Genomic DNA, 24,502 nt, shown 5'->3' on the forward strand with positions numbered 1-24,502 from the left:
GCTGTTTCTCCACTCATTTTGATTTAGGTGGTGGCATGGGAAGGTTGAAACACGGTGGTGGGAACATCCAAATCCAGCCTGTTAGTTAGCTCCCGGAGTCAGCTGGGAGGTGGCAAAAATCAGAAATTCCTGATTTCTGGAGCAGGTCTGGGCAGTCAGGGAGGCAGCATGGGGCTTGCCTGTGGAGCCCGGCCACCGATCCCAGATACAACGGAGACAAGCCACTCAACGAGGCTGTCTCCATCCCCCCTCCATGAACCGGCAATAGTTGAACCTAATTTGCTTTGTAATGAGTTTCATGTAATGTCTTTCAAGAACAACAGCAAAACTTGTGATTTCCCAAAGAGAAAATCAAAGATGCTTACAGGGGGTTCCTGTTATTATCAGCACATTTTGGGGCTCTGTCTGCATGATCAAATAAGATAACGAGAACAATGATGATTATTGTCGTCATTAGCAGTTCCTCTCCAGCACAATCTAATGGTGATCAAGACCAGTGTTTCTGGACAACTGTGCTCCTGGTGAGCCCAGGCCAGCCCATCCACTGGGACGGAAGGACAAGGCGTTGCAGCAGGTCTGGATCTGCTCCTCCCTTCTCCTCCTGATGAGACACGATACGGGTGAAACACTGCACATTGCTGTGCATTGATTTTGCATTGCTGTTCATTGATTTTGGCAGACAGCGGAGGACAGGAGTGCTGTATTCACCAGGCGCTGGAGGGAAGTCCTCATTTTGGGGGAATGCCCTCCTGATTCAGCTGGAGCTGGCTAAGGCAGGCGGGAACATTTCTGCTTGTGTGGAACACTTCATCCTTCATAACCCAGAACCACCACTTCAGATCACCCTGCACGTCCTGGACAATGGATCTCCAGGAATTTAGGGGCACATTTCTTTGCTTCCAGCTTTATCAGCTCCTTGGAACCAGCAGGAACATTTCCTGAGGCTCTCTGATGCGGGAGGAGGAGAAGCCCCATCTGTGAGGATGGATACCCTGCATGCACCAAGGTCTGGAAGGGACATCTCCATCAGCAGCTGCTCTTTGCCATGGAGCTGAGCAGAGCAGTTCCCTACTAGGTAGGAAAGGAAGAAAAAGACTGTCTCTGTGAAATAAGTGGTCCCTGGAAGAGTTATAATAGTAGGCTATCACACGGTGAGACTGGTGGGAAGGTGGGCACAGGCTTATCAGTGAAGAGTGAGTCACTGGATAACGGTTTTACATGACAACTTGCAGCACTAATCACAACTTCTCAGTTGCTAATGGCTTAGAAGAGTTAAATGAAGAGTGAAAATAGCTTCTTGGCTTCTGAGTCCTCCATGAGCATCGCACTTGTGAGGAAGTTGGCAATTAGGCAAATTAAGAATCTATAGAGAAATCTTCCTCCAACCTCACTAGCTGACTTTTAGCACTAGAAGAAGAAACTAAACCTGTCAGTAACTGAACATGAGACTATCGCACCTCTCCTGCATTACGAGCATCACTGTCTCCCAAATCCTCTGTGATTAAATGCAGAAGCCGCAGAACAGGATTAGGATTCATCCCTCAAGCGAAAGCAGCCACTTGGACTCCCCACCTTCAGCTCTTCTTCTTCTACCATTCTTCGAGGTTGGACAAAGCCAAGATAAAGCTGTGAGCTGCCATTACAGAAGCTAAAGCAGAGTTATGTGCTAAATGTCTTGGATCAGTTCTCATCATGGGCAGCAGGAGGGAAGGGACCAGCTGTGACGGGACCCCTGCGGTTGGGTTTTGTGGAGGGATGATCGGTTGGTGAAGGTGGGATTCGCACACCTGCTCTCTCTACGTGCTGTCCAAAATCTGTTCTAGACCAGTTTTGCTTAAATATGCAAACTCGTCTCTTACCATAATCCCTTCCAAATCTTGAAGTAAGCAGGCATTTGATCAAGATGTTTCTTTTTACACTACTTAGAGCTCAGCCTGAGACATGTCATGTGGCTAACTCAATACCTACATATGCCCTTTTATTCCAATAAAAGATGAATGGATAAAATGGTCTCTTCACATTGCAACAGGATGGGTATTTCATTTCTCATAAGTCTGCTCTTTTCCAAGCATATTCTCAAATCTCTTTATATGGCAAACTATCAATTTCTTATTCTATCTGGTGTATTAGGCCCGTAATAAAATGTGTTTGCATTCTTATCAAGGAAAGCAGACAGCCTAGCAGAGGGCAGAAGCATATTTCTAAGGTCCTTGGAGGGGCTTCTCGAAAGTGAAGATCTCCATTAAGGTATAGATACAAGCAAGTGGGAAGTACGGAGCTTCCTAATGCATCCAAATATAAGTCCTCACAAAGATGCATTTAGGACTTGCTGCTTGCTCAGCTCATTTGCCAGTTGTTTCAGAGGCTCACAAAATGCTGTTAGTTGAAGTTATTTTCTCAGTTGTGATCCACCATTGAAACATCTCAAGTGCCTCTCTTTCTCCAGGAAGACACCCAAATGAGACACCCATGGAGACAAGCTGTTTGGAGACAACAAATGAAGAACTCCTAAAAATCTTTATCAGTAGCTCCTGACATTTATGGTCCAAACCCCACATTTTGTTATATGCCACATATTATTATATGCCCCAAACACTGGAGAAGCATTTCCAAGCATTGGCCTTGCTTTACAAATTAAACTGTAGAGGTAAAAGAAAGTCTTGCACGTGTACTTCTGCCCTCTAAAATTATAACTTGTGCAAACAAAATGGGGACAGATTCTGCCACTCTGACTTCAGCATGGGTTTTGGATTTTAATTCTTGAATTTCATAGGTTCTGCTTCTCCTTGTTCCTCGCTGGCAGAGGAACGTTTATCCTTGCACTGAGGTCCAGCCAGTCGTCTTGTCGACGTAGCTCCGGGACAGGCAAAGACTGTAAGTGTCTCTCTGCACCATCGCCTTACACAACATCTGTGCCAAGCTGACCAGTGGCTGCAAAATTTGCTGCAGGATTGGCTGAAGAGTCAGAGCAAATTCTGGAGAATCAAATCATTTAAAGAAATCTTTTTGTTAATTGAACTCTGTTCAGCTGTCTGCCAGTTCATATCGCAGCTACTTTTGTGGCAGTTATAATCATTATTACTTCTGTGTTTACCAGAAGTAGTGAAATATGACTTTCTTTGATGAAATGATCATTACTGAGCAAGAAGGACTCCATCTAATTTTTCTAACCTATTTTACATCCCTGTCATCAGTGTGGCTTTGCTGTTGTTTAGCAATTTCTTGTATGAATGCACCCTCCTTCCCAAATCATTTTCTAGACTTTTTCTTCCAGCATTCAGCCCTGGATTCAAGGCTGGGTGGGCAGCTTTTTCTATTTGGCTGTAAAGTCCTGTCCTGCACTAAAAGAGAACTGATTGCGGTTTCAACATCTGTACATGGGCTTTGTGAGCAAAAGAGGAAAAATGCATCCTGTGGTCTTGCATAGATACCTGAGCTGGGAATATGCCTTGCGTATACATCGATTGGGTGTCTCACTGTAATACCCACTCAAGATCTCCTCGGTTATAGCCGTACTGGTCTGCTATGCTCCCCTTTAAAATCTCTCCCAGTATGTATGAGATCTCCATATTTCCGTGTGTTTGCAGAAATACAAACACAGGAATTAATTCCTGTTAACAGAGCACATTTTGGGATGAAATATGTTCAGGAATCTCCCCTCCCCTCCTCCCCAAGCAAGCCTGTGCACTGCATTAAGCCTAATCCATCCCTGTGGCTTTTCAGCGGCATTAGACTATGCGAGACAGCGGGTTGGATAAGGCTCCTCATGAAGGCTCTTTAAATGCTGCAACGTCGGAGCTAGAAACAAGCTGTTATTTTAAATGTCCTTTGCACCAGGGAAGGACTCCTTATTTCAAGACAAGAGGTGGATCGTCTTCTTTAGAAAGTATTCTAGAAGAACCTGAGAAAAAGCTTGTACCGTGTTTTCTTCGCACCGTCTGCTCCGGTCTTCCACAAGAGAAGCCTTCCCTCGTCTCACAGCTACAGCAGCGTGCCCTGATCAGCAAATGATCAATTCTAGCAAAGATACCATAGGATCACCCCTTTGCTTTGCCATTAGGTTTTGAAAAGATATTTGCAGTTTAGACAGGACAACAAGCAGAGGGGGGAACTCTCTAGAAGCAAAGAGGAGCACACGCTGCAAGAGCACACATTGTTTTCTGTAAGATGCAAAAATAATACCTTTTTTAACAATGAAACAGTTGGAAATATTTGTCCTAGGAGTCAGAACATTTTGTTTGTGATTTATGAGAAAGTTTAGAAAGATAGCTATTGTCCAGAGAGTTCCCCTTCTCGGTAAACATCTTTCCACTAAATCAACCAAAGATTTATTTCATACAAGCTGGGCTTTTTTTTTTTTGCAAATTGCTTCAGTACCTGCAGTTCCCCAAACAGCAATGATCAGATTTACAAAAAATCTCAGGCACTGAATGTAACTACAATCAAGCCCCAGTATCACGATCTGAAAAGCACTGAATGAGCTCCCTCTCTAATGCAGGACAAATTGAATCAGCCTCCCGGACCATTTCTTGTAGATTTTTTTTTCTTTTTTCATCTCCTGCCTCCTTTGGCTGTTTTCTTACAATGTAATTTAGAGCAGTCCCAGGGCTGCTCTACGTTGCAGCTGGGGCGGGGGGTTTATCTAAGCGTGGGAGCCCTTTCCCTTGGGGTGGCTGCAACAACCACTGAGCCGTAACAGAAGAAGGAAAAGAAAATCCCTCTCCAGGGACTCTCTGCCCATTCTAACAGGGTTAAAACTATTTTTGTCATCTCTGGGCCAAGATGCTCTAACCAAGAAGTCACCTGGGTAAGTCTGGCCAAGAGGAGGAAGAAAATCAGCAAAGCTTGAGCTGTGAGATTGTGGCTCAGGGATGTTAGGCTGGGCTGGCATGCACAGGGCTGAGCTGTGCTAGGGTCTGCGGGACAGCTCAGCAAGCGCCCTAGGAAAGAAACGTCCCCAGGTGAGCCCACGGAGAAGCGTTCCCGACAGTTCCCTGGCCCACAGGGGTGCAAATAAACCCTTCCTCTTGGGCTCACGTTCGCCATCGGAGCAGCAGGTCCTGCAGCAACGTTACCGAGGGAGCGGCAGGACAGGAATGGGACTTCCCTGTGCTGAGGCCAGGCTGTGCCCAGGCGGCTGCGCGACGCCCTTGCCTGTCACGGCAGGCATGGAGCTCAGGGACTACATGTCCTCCGCAGCCTCTCGTTCCTCCTCCTGTTAATAATCTGGGGGAACCTTCTCATCATCACTCGCAGGGGCTGCAGACCAGCGTTAGCATCCTCTCCTCGCACAGGGAGAGGGATGCCAGTGTGGGCTCGGGAGGAGCCCAGGCTCAGGCAAAGCCAGGGTGCTGGGGCTGCGAAAAATGGGAGGATGTGCGCTCTTAAAGGGAAGAATAGCAGGAACGAGCCAGACTGCAGAGTGCAAATAATATGTATTTACAGCAGGTCACAGTGTGCTTTGGAAGACACGAAGTGCCAAGTTTTCGAGTGTGCTGAAGCGGCACAGAGTGACTCAAAGCCAGTGTGGGACATCCCAGGAAAATTTCCACTGGGAACCTCTCTGGGGCTGACCCTGCTGCCTCCTGCAGCCCTGGTCTCCCCAGCGTAAGGAAAGGGCCTTTCTGGGTGTAAGGGACCAAGGCAGAGGAGCGTCTGAATAAATGTCATGTCCGGTGACATATGGCCAAGGAGAAAGCCCTACCAGCCCATGGTTTTTCCAGCATTTAATAAAAAGACTCACACTAGGAAAGAGCACAAAGCATGCCTGGTGCTTTGTGTGTTTCCTGAAGTCCAAGGCATTTAAGAAGGACTTGGGTGCATTTCAAACATGTGGGAAGGTCACTGGGAAAAGGCAGTAAGGAGGGTTTGGCTGCCAGGGATTTTTACTGTGCTGCTTTTTCATTTGCCTTTTAATATTGCCAGGCACGCTGAAATTTTGAAAAACAACAGAAATTATTTGGGGGTATGAGAAAATGAGGTTAATCTGTGCCGCCTGAGATTTCTTGGAAAACGTTGGTACGCTGTACGGGGGGGAAGGGACGATGCTGGGCTGGGAGCTGGAGCTGGAGCTGGAGCTGGAGCTGGAGCTGGAGCTGGAGCTGGAGCTGGAGCTGGCGCGTTCCCCGGCATCCAGGGCTGTGCTCCGAGCCGGCACCGCTGAGCGGAGCTGTTGGAAGGGCCGCTGGCAGAGCCGCTGCGGCTCCGGAGAGCCAGGGCTGCAAAAGCAGGTTAAATCCCTTAGAAATAGAGTAACTGCCCGTCCGCATGTGCACTGAGGGTGCCAGCAGCCTGCTTGGGGCTGCGGCGGAGGCTCCCAGCTGCAGCAAGTGCAAACTCTCCCTTTGGACTCCTCTGTCCCTTCTCTTTATATTTGTCCCCGGAATAAAACAGAGGATTTCCGAAGGGAAACCCTGTGTGCGGTGTGAGCACGAATGCCTGTGTCTTGAACACTTATATTGCATATATGAAGATAAAAGTGCCTTTATTGCCATGAGGAATCTGATTTGGGCTTGTTGCAGTAACAACGCAGAGGACCCAAAAGCTACTTTTATCTCTAAACTAAAGCAGTTGGTATCTCCTGTGTGTGTCCAGTTCATGTATCAGTCTGGCAGTTTGAGACAAATATTACAGGGTCTATCAGCCAGTGCATCTGTTAACTTTAAAGGAGTTTTACCAGAGTAAAGGGCTGAATTTGAACACGCAGCACACAGAAGATAGGATCTGTAAAAGGTGTCTGGACACCTCATTTCCCAGCTGTCCCTTGATTGATCCTTTTTCAGGGTAATTCCCTTACTGATATCATCCTACACATCCTGGTTTGTTCTGCTTTTTGGGTTGCCTTTTGTTTTTTTTTAAACCTGCCCAGGGACACAAATGTTAGGGCGTGTGACCATTGCTGTGCCCTGGGTAGGGGCTGTCTGCTTTGCCAGCCGACACACCAATGTGATCACTCTGCGGAGTCTCAGCAGGTTCCTCTGCTATGAAAATCAGAGGCAATAAATATCCCATGTATCAACTGTTTTGATTTAAAATACTCTCCTGAAATCAGTTCAGCCAAAGGCAGTAAATAACATGCAACCATGGGGAATCTTTTATTGCTCATCCAAACTAGCAATACTTTATTTTGCAATATGTTGACTGTAGGAAGGGATGCACTTCCATGCCTGTAAGTAATGATACAGTCAATATTGTCATCAACAAAGCTGATATATGTCCCTTTTTCTATCACCCCTTTCTCCCTCACTTCCTTATTTTTCAAGCGCAGCATCCTTAAAAAAGCCCTGTACACCCTGGGATTTTACCTTCCTAACCCACCTTAGACACTCCTGACTTTTAGGGAGAGCCTGTCTATAGTGAGACCACTGGGAACTGATTTTAAAGGCTTGAATCAGCCCAGCGTTACCTGACTCAGGAACCTGCTCTAACAGGTATTTGGGGTGGGTGCTCGGACCTCGACAGGAAAAAGGTCGATGCTGCCTCTTAGCACCCGCCTCTTGCAGAGGTCTCTCTCTGCTGCTTTCTGTGCCCTTCAGAAAAATCCCACCCGGCGAAATCAGGCGGGAATAGGATTAATATGAAAAATTCCTAGTGGTCCCCAACTGCAACTGGAAAAAGCAAAGATTAAAAACACTTGGGTCAACATAAAAGGGAGTGAGACCTGTGGGCCTCACATCTTGGGCACTGTGGGACCCTCAGCTCAAGTCCAGGCAGTTTTAATAGATGAGGACTTTGGGTGACATTTTCCTGCAAGATTTTAAGTAAATGCCTTGCTGTAACATTTGAGATAAGGTGTCTCTTGGTTTCCATGATTCTTTTCCTTTTTAAGCCACAGGCACACACATACAAAATATATTAAAACGAGCCCAGCTTAGCTAAAAGGTCGGCTAGTTCAGAAACAAACAGCGGGGATTTAGGTTGGAGGCTTTGGTGCACAAGAAGAGAGCGGTGAGTCTCCGGCTGTGCTTTTGCTTGAAGGGGAATATGGATTAAAACCTTGCAGGAGCAGAAGTGAAGGCAAGAAGAGATACTTTTGTCATTAATTTCATTATCCCACACCAGGAAAGGGACTTCACACATCCCCCAGGCCACGCACTAGCAATGGGGAGAGTAAAGGGGTGCTGGATAGATGTGCAACACGGCGAGGCAGGAACGGGGTTGATGTCTTCCTTTGGCAGGGCTAAACCTCTGCCTGCTCCGAGGGCAGGGCTGGCAGGGGGGCAGTTCTGAGCCAGCTCTGTAAAAGCGATCTGAGGACAGAAGGTAGAACCTGCCTGGACTAAAAGCTTTCTAAAAAGGGAGGGGAGAGGTTGACCCCTTATGGAGAGAGACAAGACTTTCTTTTACTTTCTCCTTTACAAGGAATGACCTGCACTTCTGCATGGGGAATGGCAAGGCCGCATCTCAGAAGACAAGCTCTTTGCTCCAACCCAGATCTATGAGAAAAAGAACAGGGCAGAGCCACCTACCCATGCTAGTGAGAATGCTTCACGTGTGGCTGAGAAAAACTTGCCAAGGAATTAATGGAATTTATTAAATTAATTAGGTCATAGAGATACATTACTGAGGCCTTTAATGATGGGAGCACCCAGCCCGTTCGTTGGGCGGTCAGTACTCTCCTGATGCACTTTTACAAAAGGAGAGATTTGGCTGGTACAAACTGCACCAGCCTGTTGAAAGTGGTGTTTGTAAATCAACAGCCACATTGATTCCAGGTAGCTGATATTTCAGTGTGTAATCAGAATTATTTTTTAACTATATCTCTTGATATTCCCTGCCAGTACTTGGCGTGGAGGGAAAGCGGAGGAGGCAGAACGTGGAGCACTTGGGAGCAGCTCCTGGGACAGAGCAGGGAGATGCCATACTCTCCTTGTTAGCAGCCGTGCTCGTGCATCGCCTGTGTGCAGAAACATGAATCCAAAACACAGCATTTCTAGAGAGAGCTATTGATATAAACATGCACATCCACACTCTAAAATTAGACCAGCAGATGGGTATCTTGCTTGTGGGGACACCAATTGCTTTCCACAAGGCCGAAATGAAGCTACAGGACCAGGAAGGGATGATAACTCTTCATTATAGACAAAGAGCTCAAAGGGTCTCCCAAAGATCTCCCACTTGCTGCCTCTGTGGGACAAGTGTTTTAGTCCAGGAGCACGGGTTTGTCCTTGGACCATGGGCCCTAAGCTCCCCCCAACTTGGAGGTTGAGGAATAGGGACACCGGGCACCCAGGAGAAGGCTTGCATCCCAACTGTGGCTCTCCTTCAGACATCAGTACAACCCACCGCTTATTTCATGTTCCATTTTCCTTCTTTGGGATAAATATTCTTGATCCATCCCAAGAACTCATCCGAGGACCAGGAAAAATGGGTGAGAGCAGCTGGGAACCAACCCTGACAAACTCCTCTCAGCTAATAGAAATTTCATCACATAACTGAGTGGACAAACAGCTCACTGGAGTTTTACAGGGCGGCTGGCTGGCTCAGTGCCCCAGGCCTGAAAGGGTAACCCCCCCACAGACCGCTCACCCCTGGGGGGCCCTTTCCTGTGGGGGATCCCCTTGTCACCTTCAGCATCACCATGGCACCCCGGCAGCCCCTGCCCCTGCAACAGGGCAGCTCAGAGAGGACCCCACATCCCCAAATCTGGGGATATGGGGATAAGGGAAAAGCCACTGATGGAGACCAAAGCAAAGCAGCTCGCTGCTGTCACTGCTGTGCCATGGCACTGAGGGTGCCCCAGGCGGATCAGGGCAGAGGTAGATATTTTTAGGCGTTTGTTCCCCTCCTTTAAATGCATTTCTCCTGGCAGCAGCAGCAGGTGGGTGGGTATTTGGGGACTAGCTGGACATACGGATGTCCAAGGGTGATGGAGCATTCCTGGTGCCTCTCCCCTCCCCGGGGGGGGGGGGGGGAGGTTGGGGGTGGGGGGGCTGTGCTCGTTCCCCCTCCCAGCTCTCAGCTCACAGCCGTGCCTCTGTGTCGGACTTTGCAAGGGATGGTGAAGGGGTGGGGGTCCCAATGGGGAGGGGCTCTGCAGCCCAGCCCGGGACCTGCTCCCTCCCTCCCTCCCTCCCCTCCCCGGGCCCCAGTTTGGGGACGGAGCTGAGGTTGCAAAACCCACCCCGGCGGCGGGCAGTGGGGAGGGGGCCCGAGCCGAGGGGCCGCTACCCCGGGCCCGGGGGAGGCAGCGCCAGCGCCGGCAGAGCCGGCGGGGGGTGCGCGGCCGCCGGCGGAGCGGAGTCTGCCGGCGCGGCTGTGCGAGGCAGGCGGGGGTTGCGGGGGTGCGGGTGCGGGTGTGTGTGCGGGTGCGGGTGTGCCGGGAGGCTCCTGCCCTGCCAGGGCACATCTGGGCGCCGGGCAGCCGCAGGGAGGAGAGAGCCGGAGCTGCGGGCTGCTCACAGCCGAGGCTGCTCCGGGGAGGGGGGGGGGGGCTGTGCGTGTCTGTGGCTGACACACGCACACGCACACGCACGGCAGCCCGGCAGCGCCAGGCGCCTCCTCCCCGCCGCATTAAAACCAGCCAAGTTTCCACGCCGGGGGCAGCGGCACGTCGGGGCGCGGCGGCGGGTCCGAGCGCGGCGCCGGGCGGTGCTGCGGCCCCGGCGGGGCCGGCCCGGCCCCGGGGATGCACCTGAACGCCACGGCCCCGGCCCCGGCCGTGCCGGGCGGCCCCCTCCACCTCTACCCCGGCGGCTATGCCAACGCCTCCAACCGCTCCGACCTGCTCCCCAAAGGGCCCGACGAGGAGGACCTGGACGTCAACACCGACATCTACTCCAAAGTGATGGTGACCGTCATCTACTTGGCTCTTTTCTTGGTGGGCACCGTGGGCAACTCCATCACGGCGTACACGCTGGTGCGCAAGAAGTCGCTGCAGAACCTGCAGAGCACCGTGCACTACCACCTGGCCAGCCTCGCCTTCTCCGACCTCCTCATCTTCCTCCTCTGCATGCCCATCGAGCTCTACAACTTCATCTGGGTCCATCACCCCTGGGCTTTCGGGGGGGCCGTCTGCAAGGGCTACTACTTCCTCCGGGACGCCTGCACCTACGCCACGGCGCTGAACATCGCCAGCCTCAGCGTGGAGCGTTACATGGCCATCTGCCACCCCTTCAAAGCCAAGAGCATCATGTCCCGCAGCCGCACCAAGAAGTTCATCAGCTGCATCTGGATCGCCTCCTTCCTCCTCGCCATCCCCATGATCTTCACCATGGGGGAGATCTACGGCAAGGACCAGAATCCCGACTCTCTCATCTGCACCACCATCGTGGACGCCTCCACGCTGAAGACGGTCATCCAGGTGAGCAGCCCGGCGGCCGGAGCCCCCCGAGCAGCCGGGGCCGGGCAGCAGCCTCCTTCCCCGGGCTCGGATGGCCAAACTTTGCGGAGACGGGCGGGGCAGGAGGGGGAGGCTGGCAGGGGGGAACCGGCTGGGGAAGCGGGGTGTCCTGGGCAGCCCTGACGGGGCGGACCGGCCCGGGGTGCGGGCAGGCGGGATTTGGGGAGGGGGGGTGGGGGGGTGTCTCGGCTCCGCTTGCTGTGCCCCACCCCGCACCCCCCCGCCCCACAGCGCCGGGCTGAGACCCCGCACCGGGGTAAATCCTGCACCGCGGTGAATCCCGCCCCGGAGCTCCTCTCCCGGCGCGGCCGGTGCCCGGGCTCACGCTGTCCCGGCCCCGGAGCCCCGTGTGCCGCAGAGCCCGCGGCAGCCGGCCCCGCTCTGCCGCTCGGCTGCCCCGGGGAGCCGCGGCCCGGGGATGCTCGGGTTCCTTCCCAAAACGTGGCAGTTCATCGCCAGAAAACCCCACAAATGCCCACCCTGTCTCTGCGTCTTCTGCATCTCCTTTCCTTCTGCTGGAAAGCGGCCAGCAAGATCGAGGGAAATAAAACCATCTCTCCCCCTCTCCCAGTTTCTTGGCTTGATCCAGAGCCCATTTCCTCTGTGTAATGACAGATCCTAATTTCAGAAAGTTTTGGGAACAAGGTGCAGCATAGGCATCCGGAAAGGAGCTGCACCTTCAAAGCCAGGGGCTGGTATTTTTGCTGTTTTAGGGAAATCCATAGCTGGTTTAACTAGCAGACCCCTCCTGAGTTCAGCAAGGCTTTGCTGGTCTCCACACGCTCCACGCCTCAACACGCCCATGCGTGGAAAGGATTTCAGCATCAACACTTGCTGCGCTCCAGTGCTCTGAGGGGTTGAGGCATTTGTTTACTGGAGCGTTAGGCTTGAAAAATGTAACACACATGGAAGGAGAGACAGAAAGAGCAAGACGCTGATCTCCATAGTCCCTTTGCTGCCAGGTTTGCATGTGATAGCTTCTCAATCTTTTATTTTGAACATGAATTTCAGGTGGGTTTAACCAGCAGCCAATTAGAATTTAAAACTGCATGTGTACTAAAGCCTCTGAAGTGTTCCCACAGTTAAAGGGAGGGAACTTAGATGGAAACAAATCAGAATCATTTCTCCCACTAAAAGCAGGGGTACGTGCAGCTAGATTTAAGCCCAGAGCCTGGAGATGTTTAGGCACGTCTCTCCAAGTTTCCCTCTGGACTGCTCCAGTAAATGAAAATCCACCCCACACAGAAGCCCTGGATTCCCTCTGCATTTTGTCTTGCTACCTAACTTTCATCTCGAGATGGCGGGGGCTGTATTTCTCCTGTAGGTGCTTTGTAGATTTTGTCAGTGCCAGCCCAGTGTACTTAACCCAATTCTCTACTCTCTAAGGAGGCGTGAGCCATCTGATTTGAGAACAATGTGGCTGAAATGCATTATTTCCAGTCATCTTCCTCTTAGGATTAAACTGACGCTCATTGTTACCATGATAGGGCTAAAAAGAGAGGATTATTTCCTAGTCGGGTCTTTGGAGATTACAGTTTAAACAATTCCCAACATATTTCACTGTCTTGCTATTATTCAGGCTATACCTTATCCTTTTACCCAAGTAAGAACTAGGCAGACGTGAATGCACAGTATGTGAAGTTCACCTGGGGGCTTTTCCTCGTGTAGTTTTTTTAATTTCACTTGTGAATTAATTTAAAAGTAAAAAGGAGGCAGCAGTTGGGGAAGAAAAAAAAAAACAAACCAAAACAAACCAAAACCGACCATACTGTTCCTTCTCGGGCGATCTGGCTACAAAAGTAGATTTGCTGAGACAGGAAGGTTGTTTAGTGGCTTCGCTCCATTCCTCCGAGCACAGGGAAGCAGCACACACCGTGATGCAGGGCCCCGGACCGGGGAAGGCTCCAGAGTGAACAAGCAAAGCAGCTGCAAGTCAGGTTTGAAGTGCATTAATGGAAACCATTGCACAGCGTGTGAGCGGGCATTCTCACGTCGTAAGCTGCGCACAGGTTTAAAAAAAGACAAATAATGGAAGACCTGCGAAAGTAAGGGCAGTGGTAATGTAGAGAGTGACGGGCAAAGGTCTTACCGGTCGGAAATCTGGAGCCCCGGTCTTTCGCAGTGGGTTCAAGCTGCTTTAGAGCAGGTCTTCGCATCTCTTTGCATTCATTTTCTGTCTTTAAACTCAGCAGAGCAACAATGCACTTGCTCGAGCTGGCAAATGACTTGTAATAAATCACTCAACATATTTCACTCCTCTTCCTGTTTGGCAAACTGTCTAAAGCAAATCAGGATTTTTTTTTTTGGAAGCCATTAGTTCTCCAAGAGGTTTTATTTGTTGATTGATTGAAAGCCAGTCCCAGAACAGAGCACTTGTAACCATTTATAGACTAAGAGCCCAGTGTGAGCTATGGTTCTGCTTGGATCATTGCAGGAGAACTTTCCTCCCTGGACTGGAACAAGCTTCCTGGGATAAATATTTGAGCATACTAATTTACCATCTCTCTTTTCGCAAAAGTTCCTCACTATTTGCTTTGAATATTTAAGTTTTAATGGACATTTCCGAGTGAAACTAGACTGTGTGTGAACAGTCAGCTTCCTTAAAAAAAGACCAAAAAAGTAATTATTCCAACAACACTCGGCATGTTTGATTCTTGCTCATATTACTTAACTTGTACCACTTAAGCTCCACAACAACTGTAAGAAGTAATTACTGGTATTCTTCTAGTAATTGCAGATTACTCAGTGCAGCACATAATGATGAGGAGGAAGAGCAGTAAGTGAGATGTGCTGCGGGGTGTCACCATGTGTCACCACGATCAGTACGGCCGGGCACTGCACATCTCACCTCGTGCCGTCGAGACGTAAGCTCTGTGTGGCCTCTGACACTTAATTCTTTCGAGCAGTACTATTTCCCAGCTTTGTTTATCACTATCCTTGCAGCTGCTTAAATCAGCCTGTAAATCTGGTTTATTATATATTCTTCATTGCCAAGCTTGCCTGTTACTTCTGTCAGTCAGGGACGTCTGGTTTGAATATTGGCATTAGCATGGGATCTGGTAGCAGAAATAATTCAATTATAGCCACATTATTTAGGTCTAGTTAACACTTTAACTGGCAGACATCCTCTAAAACACACTGCAGCCAAGTTTAGGGTTTTTTCCACATAAATTAAACACCTCTTAAAGCCATCCCGATACAAGTAAATTCATGTTTTCATGCCACTTCAGCTGGGGAAGGTTTTAAAAGCTACTCATTGTGGCAGCAACAGATAAGAGAGCTCCGAGGCAGAATGAAATGTTTCCTCTGGTCACTTGTGGGTTGGTACCTGTGGGTTTGGCTACTTCACAGCCTTGCTGTTGGCTCTGGGGCCACCTCCCCCAAAACAGGAGCCCGCTGAGTGTCCCGTCCCAGCAGGCGCTGCCCCGGTGCCCTTAGCACCATACACTCAGCCCTGTCTTTCAAAAAGGTCTTAATTTTAATGGCCAGATGGCTGTGCAAATAAATTTTCCTTTATTGCTTCCTACTTTCTTACCTTTGTACCTCTTTTTCTGGAGAGGTCCTCAGTGGACCTGGGGAAAGAGGGGAAGTTGAAAGAAATACCTGCAATCCTGGTGCACCATCAGCCCCAGCACAGAGTCAGACAACTCCTCAACCTGAAGTCGCAGGATTTTAATTGAGCCTGGATTGGGCACACGTGCGAGGCCAGCCTGGGTGTGGGCCGCTCTCTGCCACCCTGTAACACGGGCGAGAGAGCGGTGTGTTGTCCCGCTGGCGTGGCACAGTCTGGGCTTGGGTGGCTCTACTGCAAAATGTCCCCTAAGTTATGGCAAGTGCCTGGGTAGATATAGTGTCTGACACATGCTAATGATTTATTTGCACCGACAGCTGGTGTGAACCCATTTATTAAAACACGTGGCAGCAGGCCCTGAGCCTCCGTAAACTGTCACAGCTCCATCAGCTCCAAGTTGCTCATTTGACAGCGCAACTTCTTGGGAAGCAGGCTGGGAGCTTCTCTGGACCTCCTCAGGGTTTGGGTGGACAGCTGCTCCAGTTCTGCTCTGCATCAGCCCACCCTTGCGTGGCTGCAGCTCGCCTATCCCTCCAGATCCCTTGCTTATTACGTTTTATGAAGTCTGCTCATAGTTCAGATGATTCGTACAGTAAATAACTCTGCACATGAAGCAACCGCTTGCCCAAGGAGGTTCTCTGCTTTATTTCTTCCTACATTTCCTCTTGCGATGCCTTCGAAGGAATGTGCCAACGAGCCTCAGGTCTGAAGGGGACGGGAAGGAAGGACCAGCCGCTGGAGCTGGGAGACACAAGGTGCAGCCTGGCCTCTCGGCATCCATTACCACGCTCTTTACACACTCTTCCAAGGACATCTATTCAATTCCCATTTGCCTGAGAGGCCCACAAAGTTATTAATTCCATGCACGATGTTGCAGACGCTCCCTTACACTCCTCTCCGGTGAGGAGCACCTCGGCGGGGTGGTGCGATGAGCTTTCTGCTGCGACGGCACACGGTCGGTGCTGTGGACGGCAGGGCTCTGCCCACCGGCAGATCTGTGGTGACAAGCATCTCTCTGTAGTACACGAAAATAGCAACCCATAAAACCAAATGGCTGAATTCTCTCCAGGTTTGCTGGCAAATCATATCCAGGATTAGTCAATGGCTTCAGTTCAGGAATCCTGCGTTTATACTGATGTTGACTAGAGGCATTGAAGTTGGTTTCTTTTCCTTAGGTAACAGCCAAATTCCTACTATGGCTTTTAATAACAGTACTGTTTTAAATCGCTCACTACAGCTCCATGCAGTGATAATCCCACCCACTGGGCCTGGCTGATAAAACTATTTTGGCTACGCACACAGGATCCCTGCCCACCAGAGAAGCCCACGCCTGGGTGCCGCTAGCCCCTCCGGCGGCACAACAAACCAGCACCTTTGTGGCCGGACTGTGTCCCACGAAAGGTGTCCCGTTAGGTCACGCTGCTGCCAGCCCCTCGGGTCGACAGGACAATGAAGATGTTGGTGTTTAAGTGTGTCTGGGTCCGTCCCCGCAGTGACGGAGAGAGACACCCGCCCCAGTGGGGACGCCCATCTGTGGTGGCATGGGCATCCCTAAAAAGCTGCCTTTTTTCCACGGACTATGCAGAGAACCCAGGGCTTTAATTCACCATACGCATGACGACAGCCCAGCTTGCCTAATCCCAGCCCGTTTACACTGCGGTCCGTCTTGCAGCTAGATCTAAATTAAATAAGCTCTTGTGTTCATTGCTTTATATAACCACTTGGCCTGCTGTGTTTTCCCAGTTCTTACATAATTTCTTCTTTTTTTTCCCCAATTGATTTTAATTCACTTGATTTCTTTTTCCCTCCCCCTTCCCAAGATGTCAGCTGGAGGGATAATAAAAGAATGAGGAAATGTGGCCAATCAATTTAGCTCTTAGGTTTTCCTCTTAACAGCAGTTTGTAAAGGCAGAAGAGATGAAGGTAGTCTAGTGGTTCCTCTTCCCAGAGAAGAAAAAAAAAACCACCAAAACCTGCAGCTGCCTTTAATCTTCTTCCAGATCATTTAAAACAGCTATTTAATTGTCTCCTCCCTACTTCCCCCCTCCTTTCCCTTAAAGGCTTTTACTATCGTCTCTGTGCAGCATCTGCTTGAGACTCACAGATGGCACTTTCGCTTCCTGACGTTTAGAAACGCTTCTGTGTCCTGCCCGAGGCGCGCGTCACGGGCAGCATCCCACCACGGGACGCAGGGCGGGCAGAACGGGCTTTGGGCTTCCACGGTGTCACCATCACATTTTCCCTACTGTGAAATTGCCCCTTGCTGAGGGGCACGGGACAGCGGGTGAGCAAAGGTATCTGGAGAGGCTGGGGGCCATGGCGGGGTCCAGAGCTGACAAGGTGGGAGACTCTGAGTGTTGTGGCCATCTACCCCTAAAGCAGGTATCATTAGGTGCCAAACCCAACAGCCGCAGTGCTGACATCCCTCCTTCCCTCGCATTAAACAGATAAAGCTGAGTTATTATATTCCCAATCTGTCTGGTTGCTCTCCAGTATGAGCCACTTGCGCCCTGTGAAGCTGGAGATGCTCCCAACGCCCGTCCTCCCCGTATCTCCATACCCTGCGTCCCTCTCACAGGAGTGGCAGCACCCTCGGTCTGGCATGGTAGAGAAAAGCAGATTATAAATTCCGAGCTTTCCTAGCCTTTTCCCTGTTTCTCTGCACACACGAGCACCCTGTGGTTGCTTGTTTGGTGTGTCCGTCTGAGACCAGTCCAGTCGCAGCTCCGGGCCCCCACCACCCTCTGCAAGAACACGTCCAAGCAGGGGACCTGGGCGAGCCGGCCTCCTGGTTTCATGAAGAGCTGCCCTTCCCCAGCTGACAAATTTTGCTGCCTTTATTATGGAATTTGAGTTGATATTTTTAAAATTCCCTTACAAAATGGCATCCTCGCTAGTCCCAGACCTCTTTGAAATGCAAGCCAAGAGTGCTTTGCATCAGAATTAATGCCGGTCTGGCGTCACGATGGCCGGTGGCCTGGCAGCTCCCCTCCCGACAACGGTGAAGGGAGCATGGAGCTCCTCGAGCACGGCTGGGCATCGCTTCCACCTCACTTCCCGGGGTGCAGACGGCACCAAGCGCAAGGGCTGCTCCTTGGCAGTGAATGCGGGGTGAATCCTGCAGGGCTGCAGCCTGGAGGGTGGCAGGACGTGCCTTGGAGGACAAGGGACGGAACAACCGCGGTTGCATGAGCCCTGCCATGGAAAGGGACCTGGGCGAGACACGGGCACAGGGCTACACGCTGCTCCTCTGCCTGGCTGCGGGCACCAAGCACCCATGCCATCCCCTGCCCAGGCTGGGCTAAATAGCTCCGTTCTTTAATTTTGTATGAGGGTGCGATCACTTGGAAAGGTTTGGGGTTTTTTCCCTTAAATGAAGCTCTCGGGGGAGAGGGCCAGCTAACTCATCGTGCTCCGATAACATCAGCCCCCACGTTTTGCCTCCCATGGATGCCATTTCTTCTATTCAATTTCAAAGCATTTTAGACGTGGGATTAAAAAAAAAACCTGATGATAAGTCAGTTGAGCTGATGAGTTATTCAGGAAACAAGTGCTTGGGGCTGTTTTAGAAATGGTGATGGTGATGGAGTGCTAACCCTGTCTGGGCAGCACAAATTTCTGAGCTGCTGGTTCGTTCCCAGTATTTTCCTGCATTCAAAGTATCTGTTGTCAAGTTTTCCATGGATAGGAGGGAAATAGCGGTGAGACAATTCTATATCCCTATACCTGAGTGCCTTCCTGGTGCATCTGTGCATGGAAGTCCACCCTCCTCCTCTTCCTCCCTCCCTGGGGTACCAGAAACCTGTGGCTCCCCCTGCTCCTGCTGGGACAGAGGATGCTGCGGGACAGGGCTGTACATCGCTGGGGACTGCTGCTCTCGTCCTCGGCCTTCGGAGAGGGTTCGTCTGACGGGCTGGAGGAGCCGGTCACCCACAGGTGGTTCGAGCATGTGAGATTTGCTTCTCGTCTCTCATGGCTTTTTCACGTCAGTAATTCTCAGTGCAGAGAGTACGCTGCCGGGCACGGCTTCATGGGGGCTCTTTTTCTCCCAGGGAAAAAAAATAATAGAGTGAACAATGTCTTTTTAACTGAACTTTTTTTTGAGAGAGAAAGTTCAGTGAGGTTTCTCTGAAGCTTTTAAGTTCTCAGGGACTAGAGACAATTGTCGGTTGAAGACAGAAATCAGAGAGATGAGATTTTCCTAGTGAAAATGGAAAAAAAAAAAAGGAAAAAATGTAAACTTTCACAAAGTCTTCAGTATCTGAAAGGGGGGAAAAAGCTTGTCTTTTATGCAAAGTGCTCATGAAAAACCCTGGAGTACCTCTAAACTATAAAGCCACACACAGAGTGAAAAGCATATTCAGTATCGGTAAATCAGAGAGGCATTGGAGTGACAGCTGAGCTGGAGGACGTGCCCTGGGTTTGGCGGCGTTGCTCGTGGCCGCGTTACCAGCTCCGGCAGAGCAGCCCCTCACCGTCCTCACGGGCAGCTCCCTGCCCGCCGGCTCCCCTCCGTGATTTACACCCAACCTGTGGATATACATCTCCCAGGATGCTGAACCCTGGGCAGTAAATCTCCCTTTACAAAACCTTCCAGGTGTCTCTTTGCCAAGCGAATTCCTAACTATATAAAAGAGGAACAGGCAGCCTAGTCAGGACTGGGTATATAGCCTGATTTCAGCATTTTTCCTTCTCTTTGAAAATACCTTCTGGTACTTTCCTGCCAATTATTACTCCCTCTAGATAATAAAGAATAAATTTAGGGCCACTGCTGTTACAGCCAACTTGCACTCTTGAAGCGAATGGTTTACCTTGCTTCAAGAGACTCGTGCCTCCTCCAGAGGAAATGAAGGAGATGAGCAAACACCCCCTTAGCACGTGCCATGCCCATCAAGAGACTCCTGGGATCCTGGAAGCTGTCTGAGGACTTTCCTTTCAGGGACTCAGGGTCGATCTGTTTTAATCTTTCCATGCCTTCCCACTTGCTGAATGACCCCAGGAGAGATCACACTTCAGCGCAACACTTTGGATGTGCCAACAAGCCCTGCCTCCCGCCAACACCAGGTGTGTTTGGAACTGGCATATGTTAAAATATCATAAGTTATCCAAGTACTGTTTCTTTGGGGCCAAGGAAAACCTGCTGTCCCTTTACCTGGAGCACTTGCCTGACTTTTGGAGCCTGCCGGATGGTTTTCATTGCAAGAGAAAGGGCTAACAGAAGGTTGTCTTCTCTGATAGACACTGGCTTACAGAGCCAATGCACGGACCTCTATTTTCTGAGCAGGCAGTGGGACTACAGGAGAAAGTTAACAGTCTGTTTGCTCTGGGTCCTGCCATGCAATGGCTGTGCTGGTTGCCTTCTCTTCCTGGGCAACTCAGCCCTGCTGATGGGTCCTCGCCTGCCCTTGCTGGCTCAGCCCGACGGATGCTCGCCCGCTGCCTTGGCTCTGCTGCTCAAGGCTTTGCGTGGTGTCCAGCAGCAGGAGGAGCAATCTCATCCCTTAACCATCTCATTTTCTTCCTCCGTTAACCTTGAAGAAAGGGGTCTACCAACTTATCAGCTTCACCCAGACCTGTGGAGCAAAGACCTGCTGCATATCAGCTATGAACGCTTTGATGCAGGATGGCATTTAGCCTAGTGGACCCCTATTTTTGATCAGGACTCCAAGGAGCTAATTAATACAGTCAGTGCAATGCCACATCCTGTTAATTGCAACATAATCAAGAACAATGCAGGTCTGCAGTGCTGAACCGAATAAATGTGGTCTCAGTACTTGGTAGGACTGCCATATCACCTTGTTCCCTCAGAAGACTTGTTTAATAAGTCCGTAACTATTTGAGTACGTTCAATACCAAATTAACCTGCTTTTCCCTCCTATTCCATGCTTTTTTCAAAACCATCTTATAAAAATGCAACTCACACAGCCACTGGGAAAGTTTAGCTCATTGCTTGCATCACTCTATTGATTCCTCCTGCAAAGACCTTACATTTTATCCTCACAGGGACAATTTATACATTTTAATATACTCATTTCATTCAAAAGAGAAACTCACAGGAATGAGTTTCCCTCCCCAAAGCCCACGTTTCATTTTTTTGTCACTGTCAGTCATGGGCTTATGACATTGTCATGCTTACTTGTTCCTTAACTCCAAGTACGTGAAGTGTGATAAAGCACTGTAGGAGAAAGGGGAAATACAGGTTCAGACTAATAAATACTTATTTGCCCCGAAGATACAATGATGGGGTGATGTGTGTGCCCCAAACACTTTATACGCTAACCCAAGGGACAAACTCTGCCCCGAGCTTGGTCTCCTTCACACCACTCTGGCAGCTCACAGGTGCTTCCCAGCCAGCACAGGAGAGCTGCGGGATGGAAAATCCCTCAAAAGGGCAAAAAAATATGCAGGAATTTGGTCAGAAAACATATCCCAGTGCAGCAGCCCAGTGAAGCAGGGCACACGGCCAGCCTGGCAGTCCTGGTCCAGCCTGGAGACCAAGCCACGCCAGGAAAGAAATCCTGTAGTACCTGAGGCTCCGAGAGGCAGAGAGGAGCTGCGGCAGAGGAAGACACTGGGGAAAAGCAGCAATAAAGTAACCGATAAGTTCGCTGCCCCTTTGAGATATGCTTTTTTTTTCTCCCCTGAAAGTCTAATTCTAATAATTCTCTTTGCTCCTGTCCTCAGCAGTACAAGAGGAGGTACAGGTACGGCCTGCATGGTCATCATGAAGAAAATCCATAAGCAGAGCGTGGGCAGGGGGAGAGGAAAGCAAAGGGATGGGGGTTTGTGGGTTTGTAGCGGGTTGGTTAAAAATAAGCTAGCAGGGTTTGAAAGCTGCTCAGGGGGTTAGGGATGGATCAGTGGGCTGGGCAGCACCAGGCAGTCGGGAGGGCACAGAAATGTGGTGTGATGTTGCATTGATCGTGTACCTTCCTCCAAATATTTGTGGTCTAATTTGTGTCCTGGGGTGGAGGGACGTTTCATGTCCATGCTGCCACGCTGTTCTCTGCCGCGGATACCACGGCTATTCCTGGCCGCTATTACCAAGTTTGAAGCGAACCAGAATAACCCCAAACCGCTCTCCTGCGCTCAGCTCTAGATGGTCGTTCCCACCTTGCCTTCCTCCAGCCCAGGGTCCAAATCAGGCGACATTCGCCCACACCGTGGAGCAAGGGAGCCAGCACAACTCCCATTTCTTAATAGTTTGCAAACTGCCTGACTCTATAAAAATCACAGTGCCGGCAGCTGCGCTGCTGCGGCAAGGTTTGCAGGGAGCACGACATTTCTCAGGTTGATGGCTAAGTGTTTCCCGGGACCAAAGCCCCAACTCCCGCTGCCCAAATCTTCTCCTGAGTTCGGGCCGCTGACTGCTGAGGGCTCAGGTAAAAGCGGGTGTAGTTTGTGTTGCACGAGCCGAGCCCCTGTGCCCGTGCCATGCTCGCGCCCTCGCTGCCCCTCTGAGCTCAGCCGCAGGCAAGATGCACCAGGGAGAGGGAGGAGAGCTCGGCCCCGAAGCTCTTCCCCAGAGGGCTTGTGCCGCAGGAGTCACCGTCCTGCCGCTGGAACAACCTGTGTTTACTCCAGGGATTTTAATTTTCATCGTCGAAAGCTTCAGCTCTTTGGCTTTTATGCAGCTGAACCCATCTATCACTTCATATACTCTGAGGCCAGGAGCAGTTTTCTTCAGTTATTTGCCGAAAATACATGAGGAATTCATCTCAGTGCAGTTTAGCACTAACTTTTGTCCTTATTGCCAGAAGAGCAAGGCTGACTATGTTGCTATAATTAAGATGTTTATGTATCAACTGAAAAGACCGATGCACTCGAGGTATTTTGCTGAACATCAGCTCCAGCCAACCTGTACTCTATTCTGCCCAAGCCAAAGTGTCCACAATACAGCCAGCACAACTAGAGTTTGGGCTGACACTATAAACCCCACTAAGGGGGTTAATTGCCCCCCCAAATGAGTTTCTCAGGGCACCAATGGTGGAACTTGCCACTACCATTTCCTCCAGCAAGTGAGGCAGCCGACCAAATGGGTATAGTCCAGTGCTAACAGCTCTCACGCTTGAGTCTGCAGTCAACAGTGGGACAGTGTTTGACTTAAATATGGTGTTTAATTTATTTATAACCCCATATCCAGCACTCAGTATCATATTTAATGCAAATAACATTCAAGTGAAATCCCCACTGAGAGGCACATTATGAAGATTAACAGCCTGGCTTTTCTATTACTCTGGTTTATACGGTGCTGATCTGTGCTTGGTGCTTTATAGGCAAGCGTTAAGAATATTTGAATCAAGAAAACTACGTCTAAGACTGTCATTTTGCAAAAATCAGTGCCTGAAAGCCTGCTTGTGGCTCCACGGCCCAAGGAAAGCACTAGAGGCATAAAAACCTCTGGGAAATGCTGACACCTGGGTAGGCAAGAACCTCAAAAGGTAATCTCTGCTGGTCACGCAATGGACCATCTGTGGGGGTTTTATTTCTTTTAATTATATAGCCCACTTTCCTTTTAAACAAGCTGTCTGGAAAATGAATCTCACCAAGCTTAAGATCACACTGAACATATTCTCATGCCCTGCAATTATCTGGAGCTGTTTTATTCCTTTGTATCTTCATGTGATGAATTTGTCAGGTGTAATGCCGGGGGCTCAGCACCTCATTATGGACTTTATTAATAGGTTTGTATCTGATCTTCTGTCTGGGTCCTTCTCTGTCCCTCCCACCCTCTAGAGAACTGAACGCCCTGCCCAGGTCACTGCCCAAGTTCACTTTTCATGGAGGAGGAGCGTGACCAACGTCACATTGTGAAATGTGGCCAAACCCATTAGTTGCCAGGACAGGAACCAGTTTTGTTTTGCTTTTCACCATGGATCAGGCTCACACTCCAGCTTTGCAGAGAAGCTGCTTCGGGCTCCACCACACTGAATAATGCAAAGGGCCTTTTGCAGGATGTTGGCTCTGCGACTTGTGTGGAGACTTGTTTTGGCATCTGCTCTGCAGGTTGCCATCGAGGTGCAGTTCTGAGATGCGTAAAGGAAAGACACAAAACTCAGGGTCTAACCTGCTCCTTGGTTATTGCAGCTAAACAGCTGCAGCTGTGTTTATTGGGACCCCAAGCCCCCGGCCCCCGTACACTCGCTCTTGCACAAACATTAAAGGATGATGCCTGGAGGTATTTAAAAGATATGTAGACGTGGCGCTTAGGGACATGGTGTAGTGGTGGACTTGGTAGCGTTAGGTGAGCGGTTGGACTCGATGATCTTAAGGGTCTTTTCCAACCTAAACGATTCTATGATTCTATGTGCCAAAGAGCTCACAGTCTAAATAATCCCTGGAGCGATGCCACTCATTCCCTGTGGCATTGTACAGGTACTGGCTCCGACACTGGCGTACTTGTTGTTCCCTAAGAGATTGCCTCTTGTGGCAAAGTGGAAGGGAAACCTCTCCCCTCTTTTCTCTAAGAGGGAGTCATGCAGCGGTGAGACCTCCTAAGGGCAGCTATTGCTCGAGGGCAGCATTGGGGTATCGGAAAGGAATAACCAGCCCAGCTTTAACTGGAGACAGGTCAGTGCAATGGCAGCACA

The 24,502-nt window shown here is 50.1% G+C and overlaps 1 protein-coding gene across 1 annotated transcript in view; it reads left to right on the forward strand.

Annotated features, from left to right (window-relative positions):
• The first annotated feature begins 10,529 nt into the window (after positions 1–10,529).
• NTSR1 (neurotensin receptor 1) overlaps positions 10,530–24,502 on the forward strand; it is a 62,206-nt gene continuing 48,233 nt past the window's right edge. The window contains exon 1 of the mRNA XM_075517365.1: positions 10,530–11,302. Coding sequence (XP_075373480.1) covers positions 10,628–11,302 — 675 coding nt within the window. The 5' untranslated portion in view covers positions 10,530–10,627. The remainder of the gene's footprint in view (positions 11,303–24,502) is intronic.

The sequence above is a fragment of the Mycteria americana genome, chromosome 14 (genome assembly GCF_035582795.1).
Source record: "Mycteria americana isolate JAX WOST 10 ecotype Jacksonville Zoo and Gardens chromosome 14, USCA_MyAme_1.0, whole genome shotgun sequence".
Lineage (NCBI taxonomy): Eukaryota > Metazoa > Chordata > Aves > Ciconiiformes > Ciconiidae > Mycteria > Mycteria americana.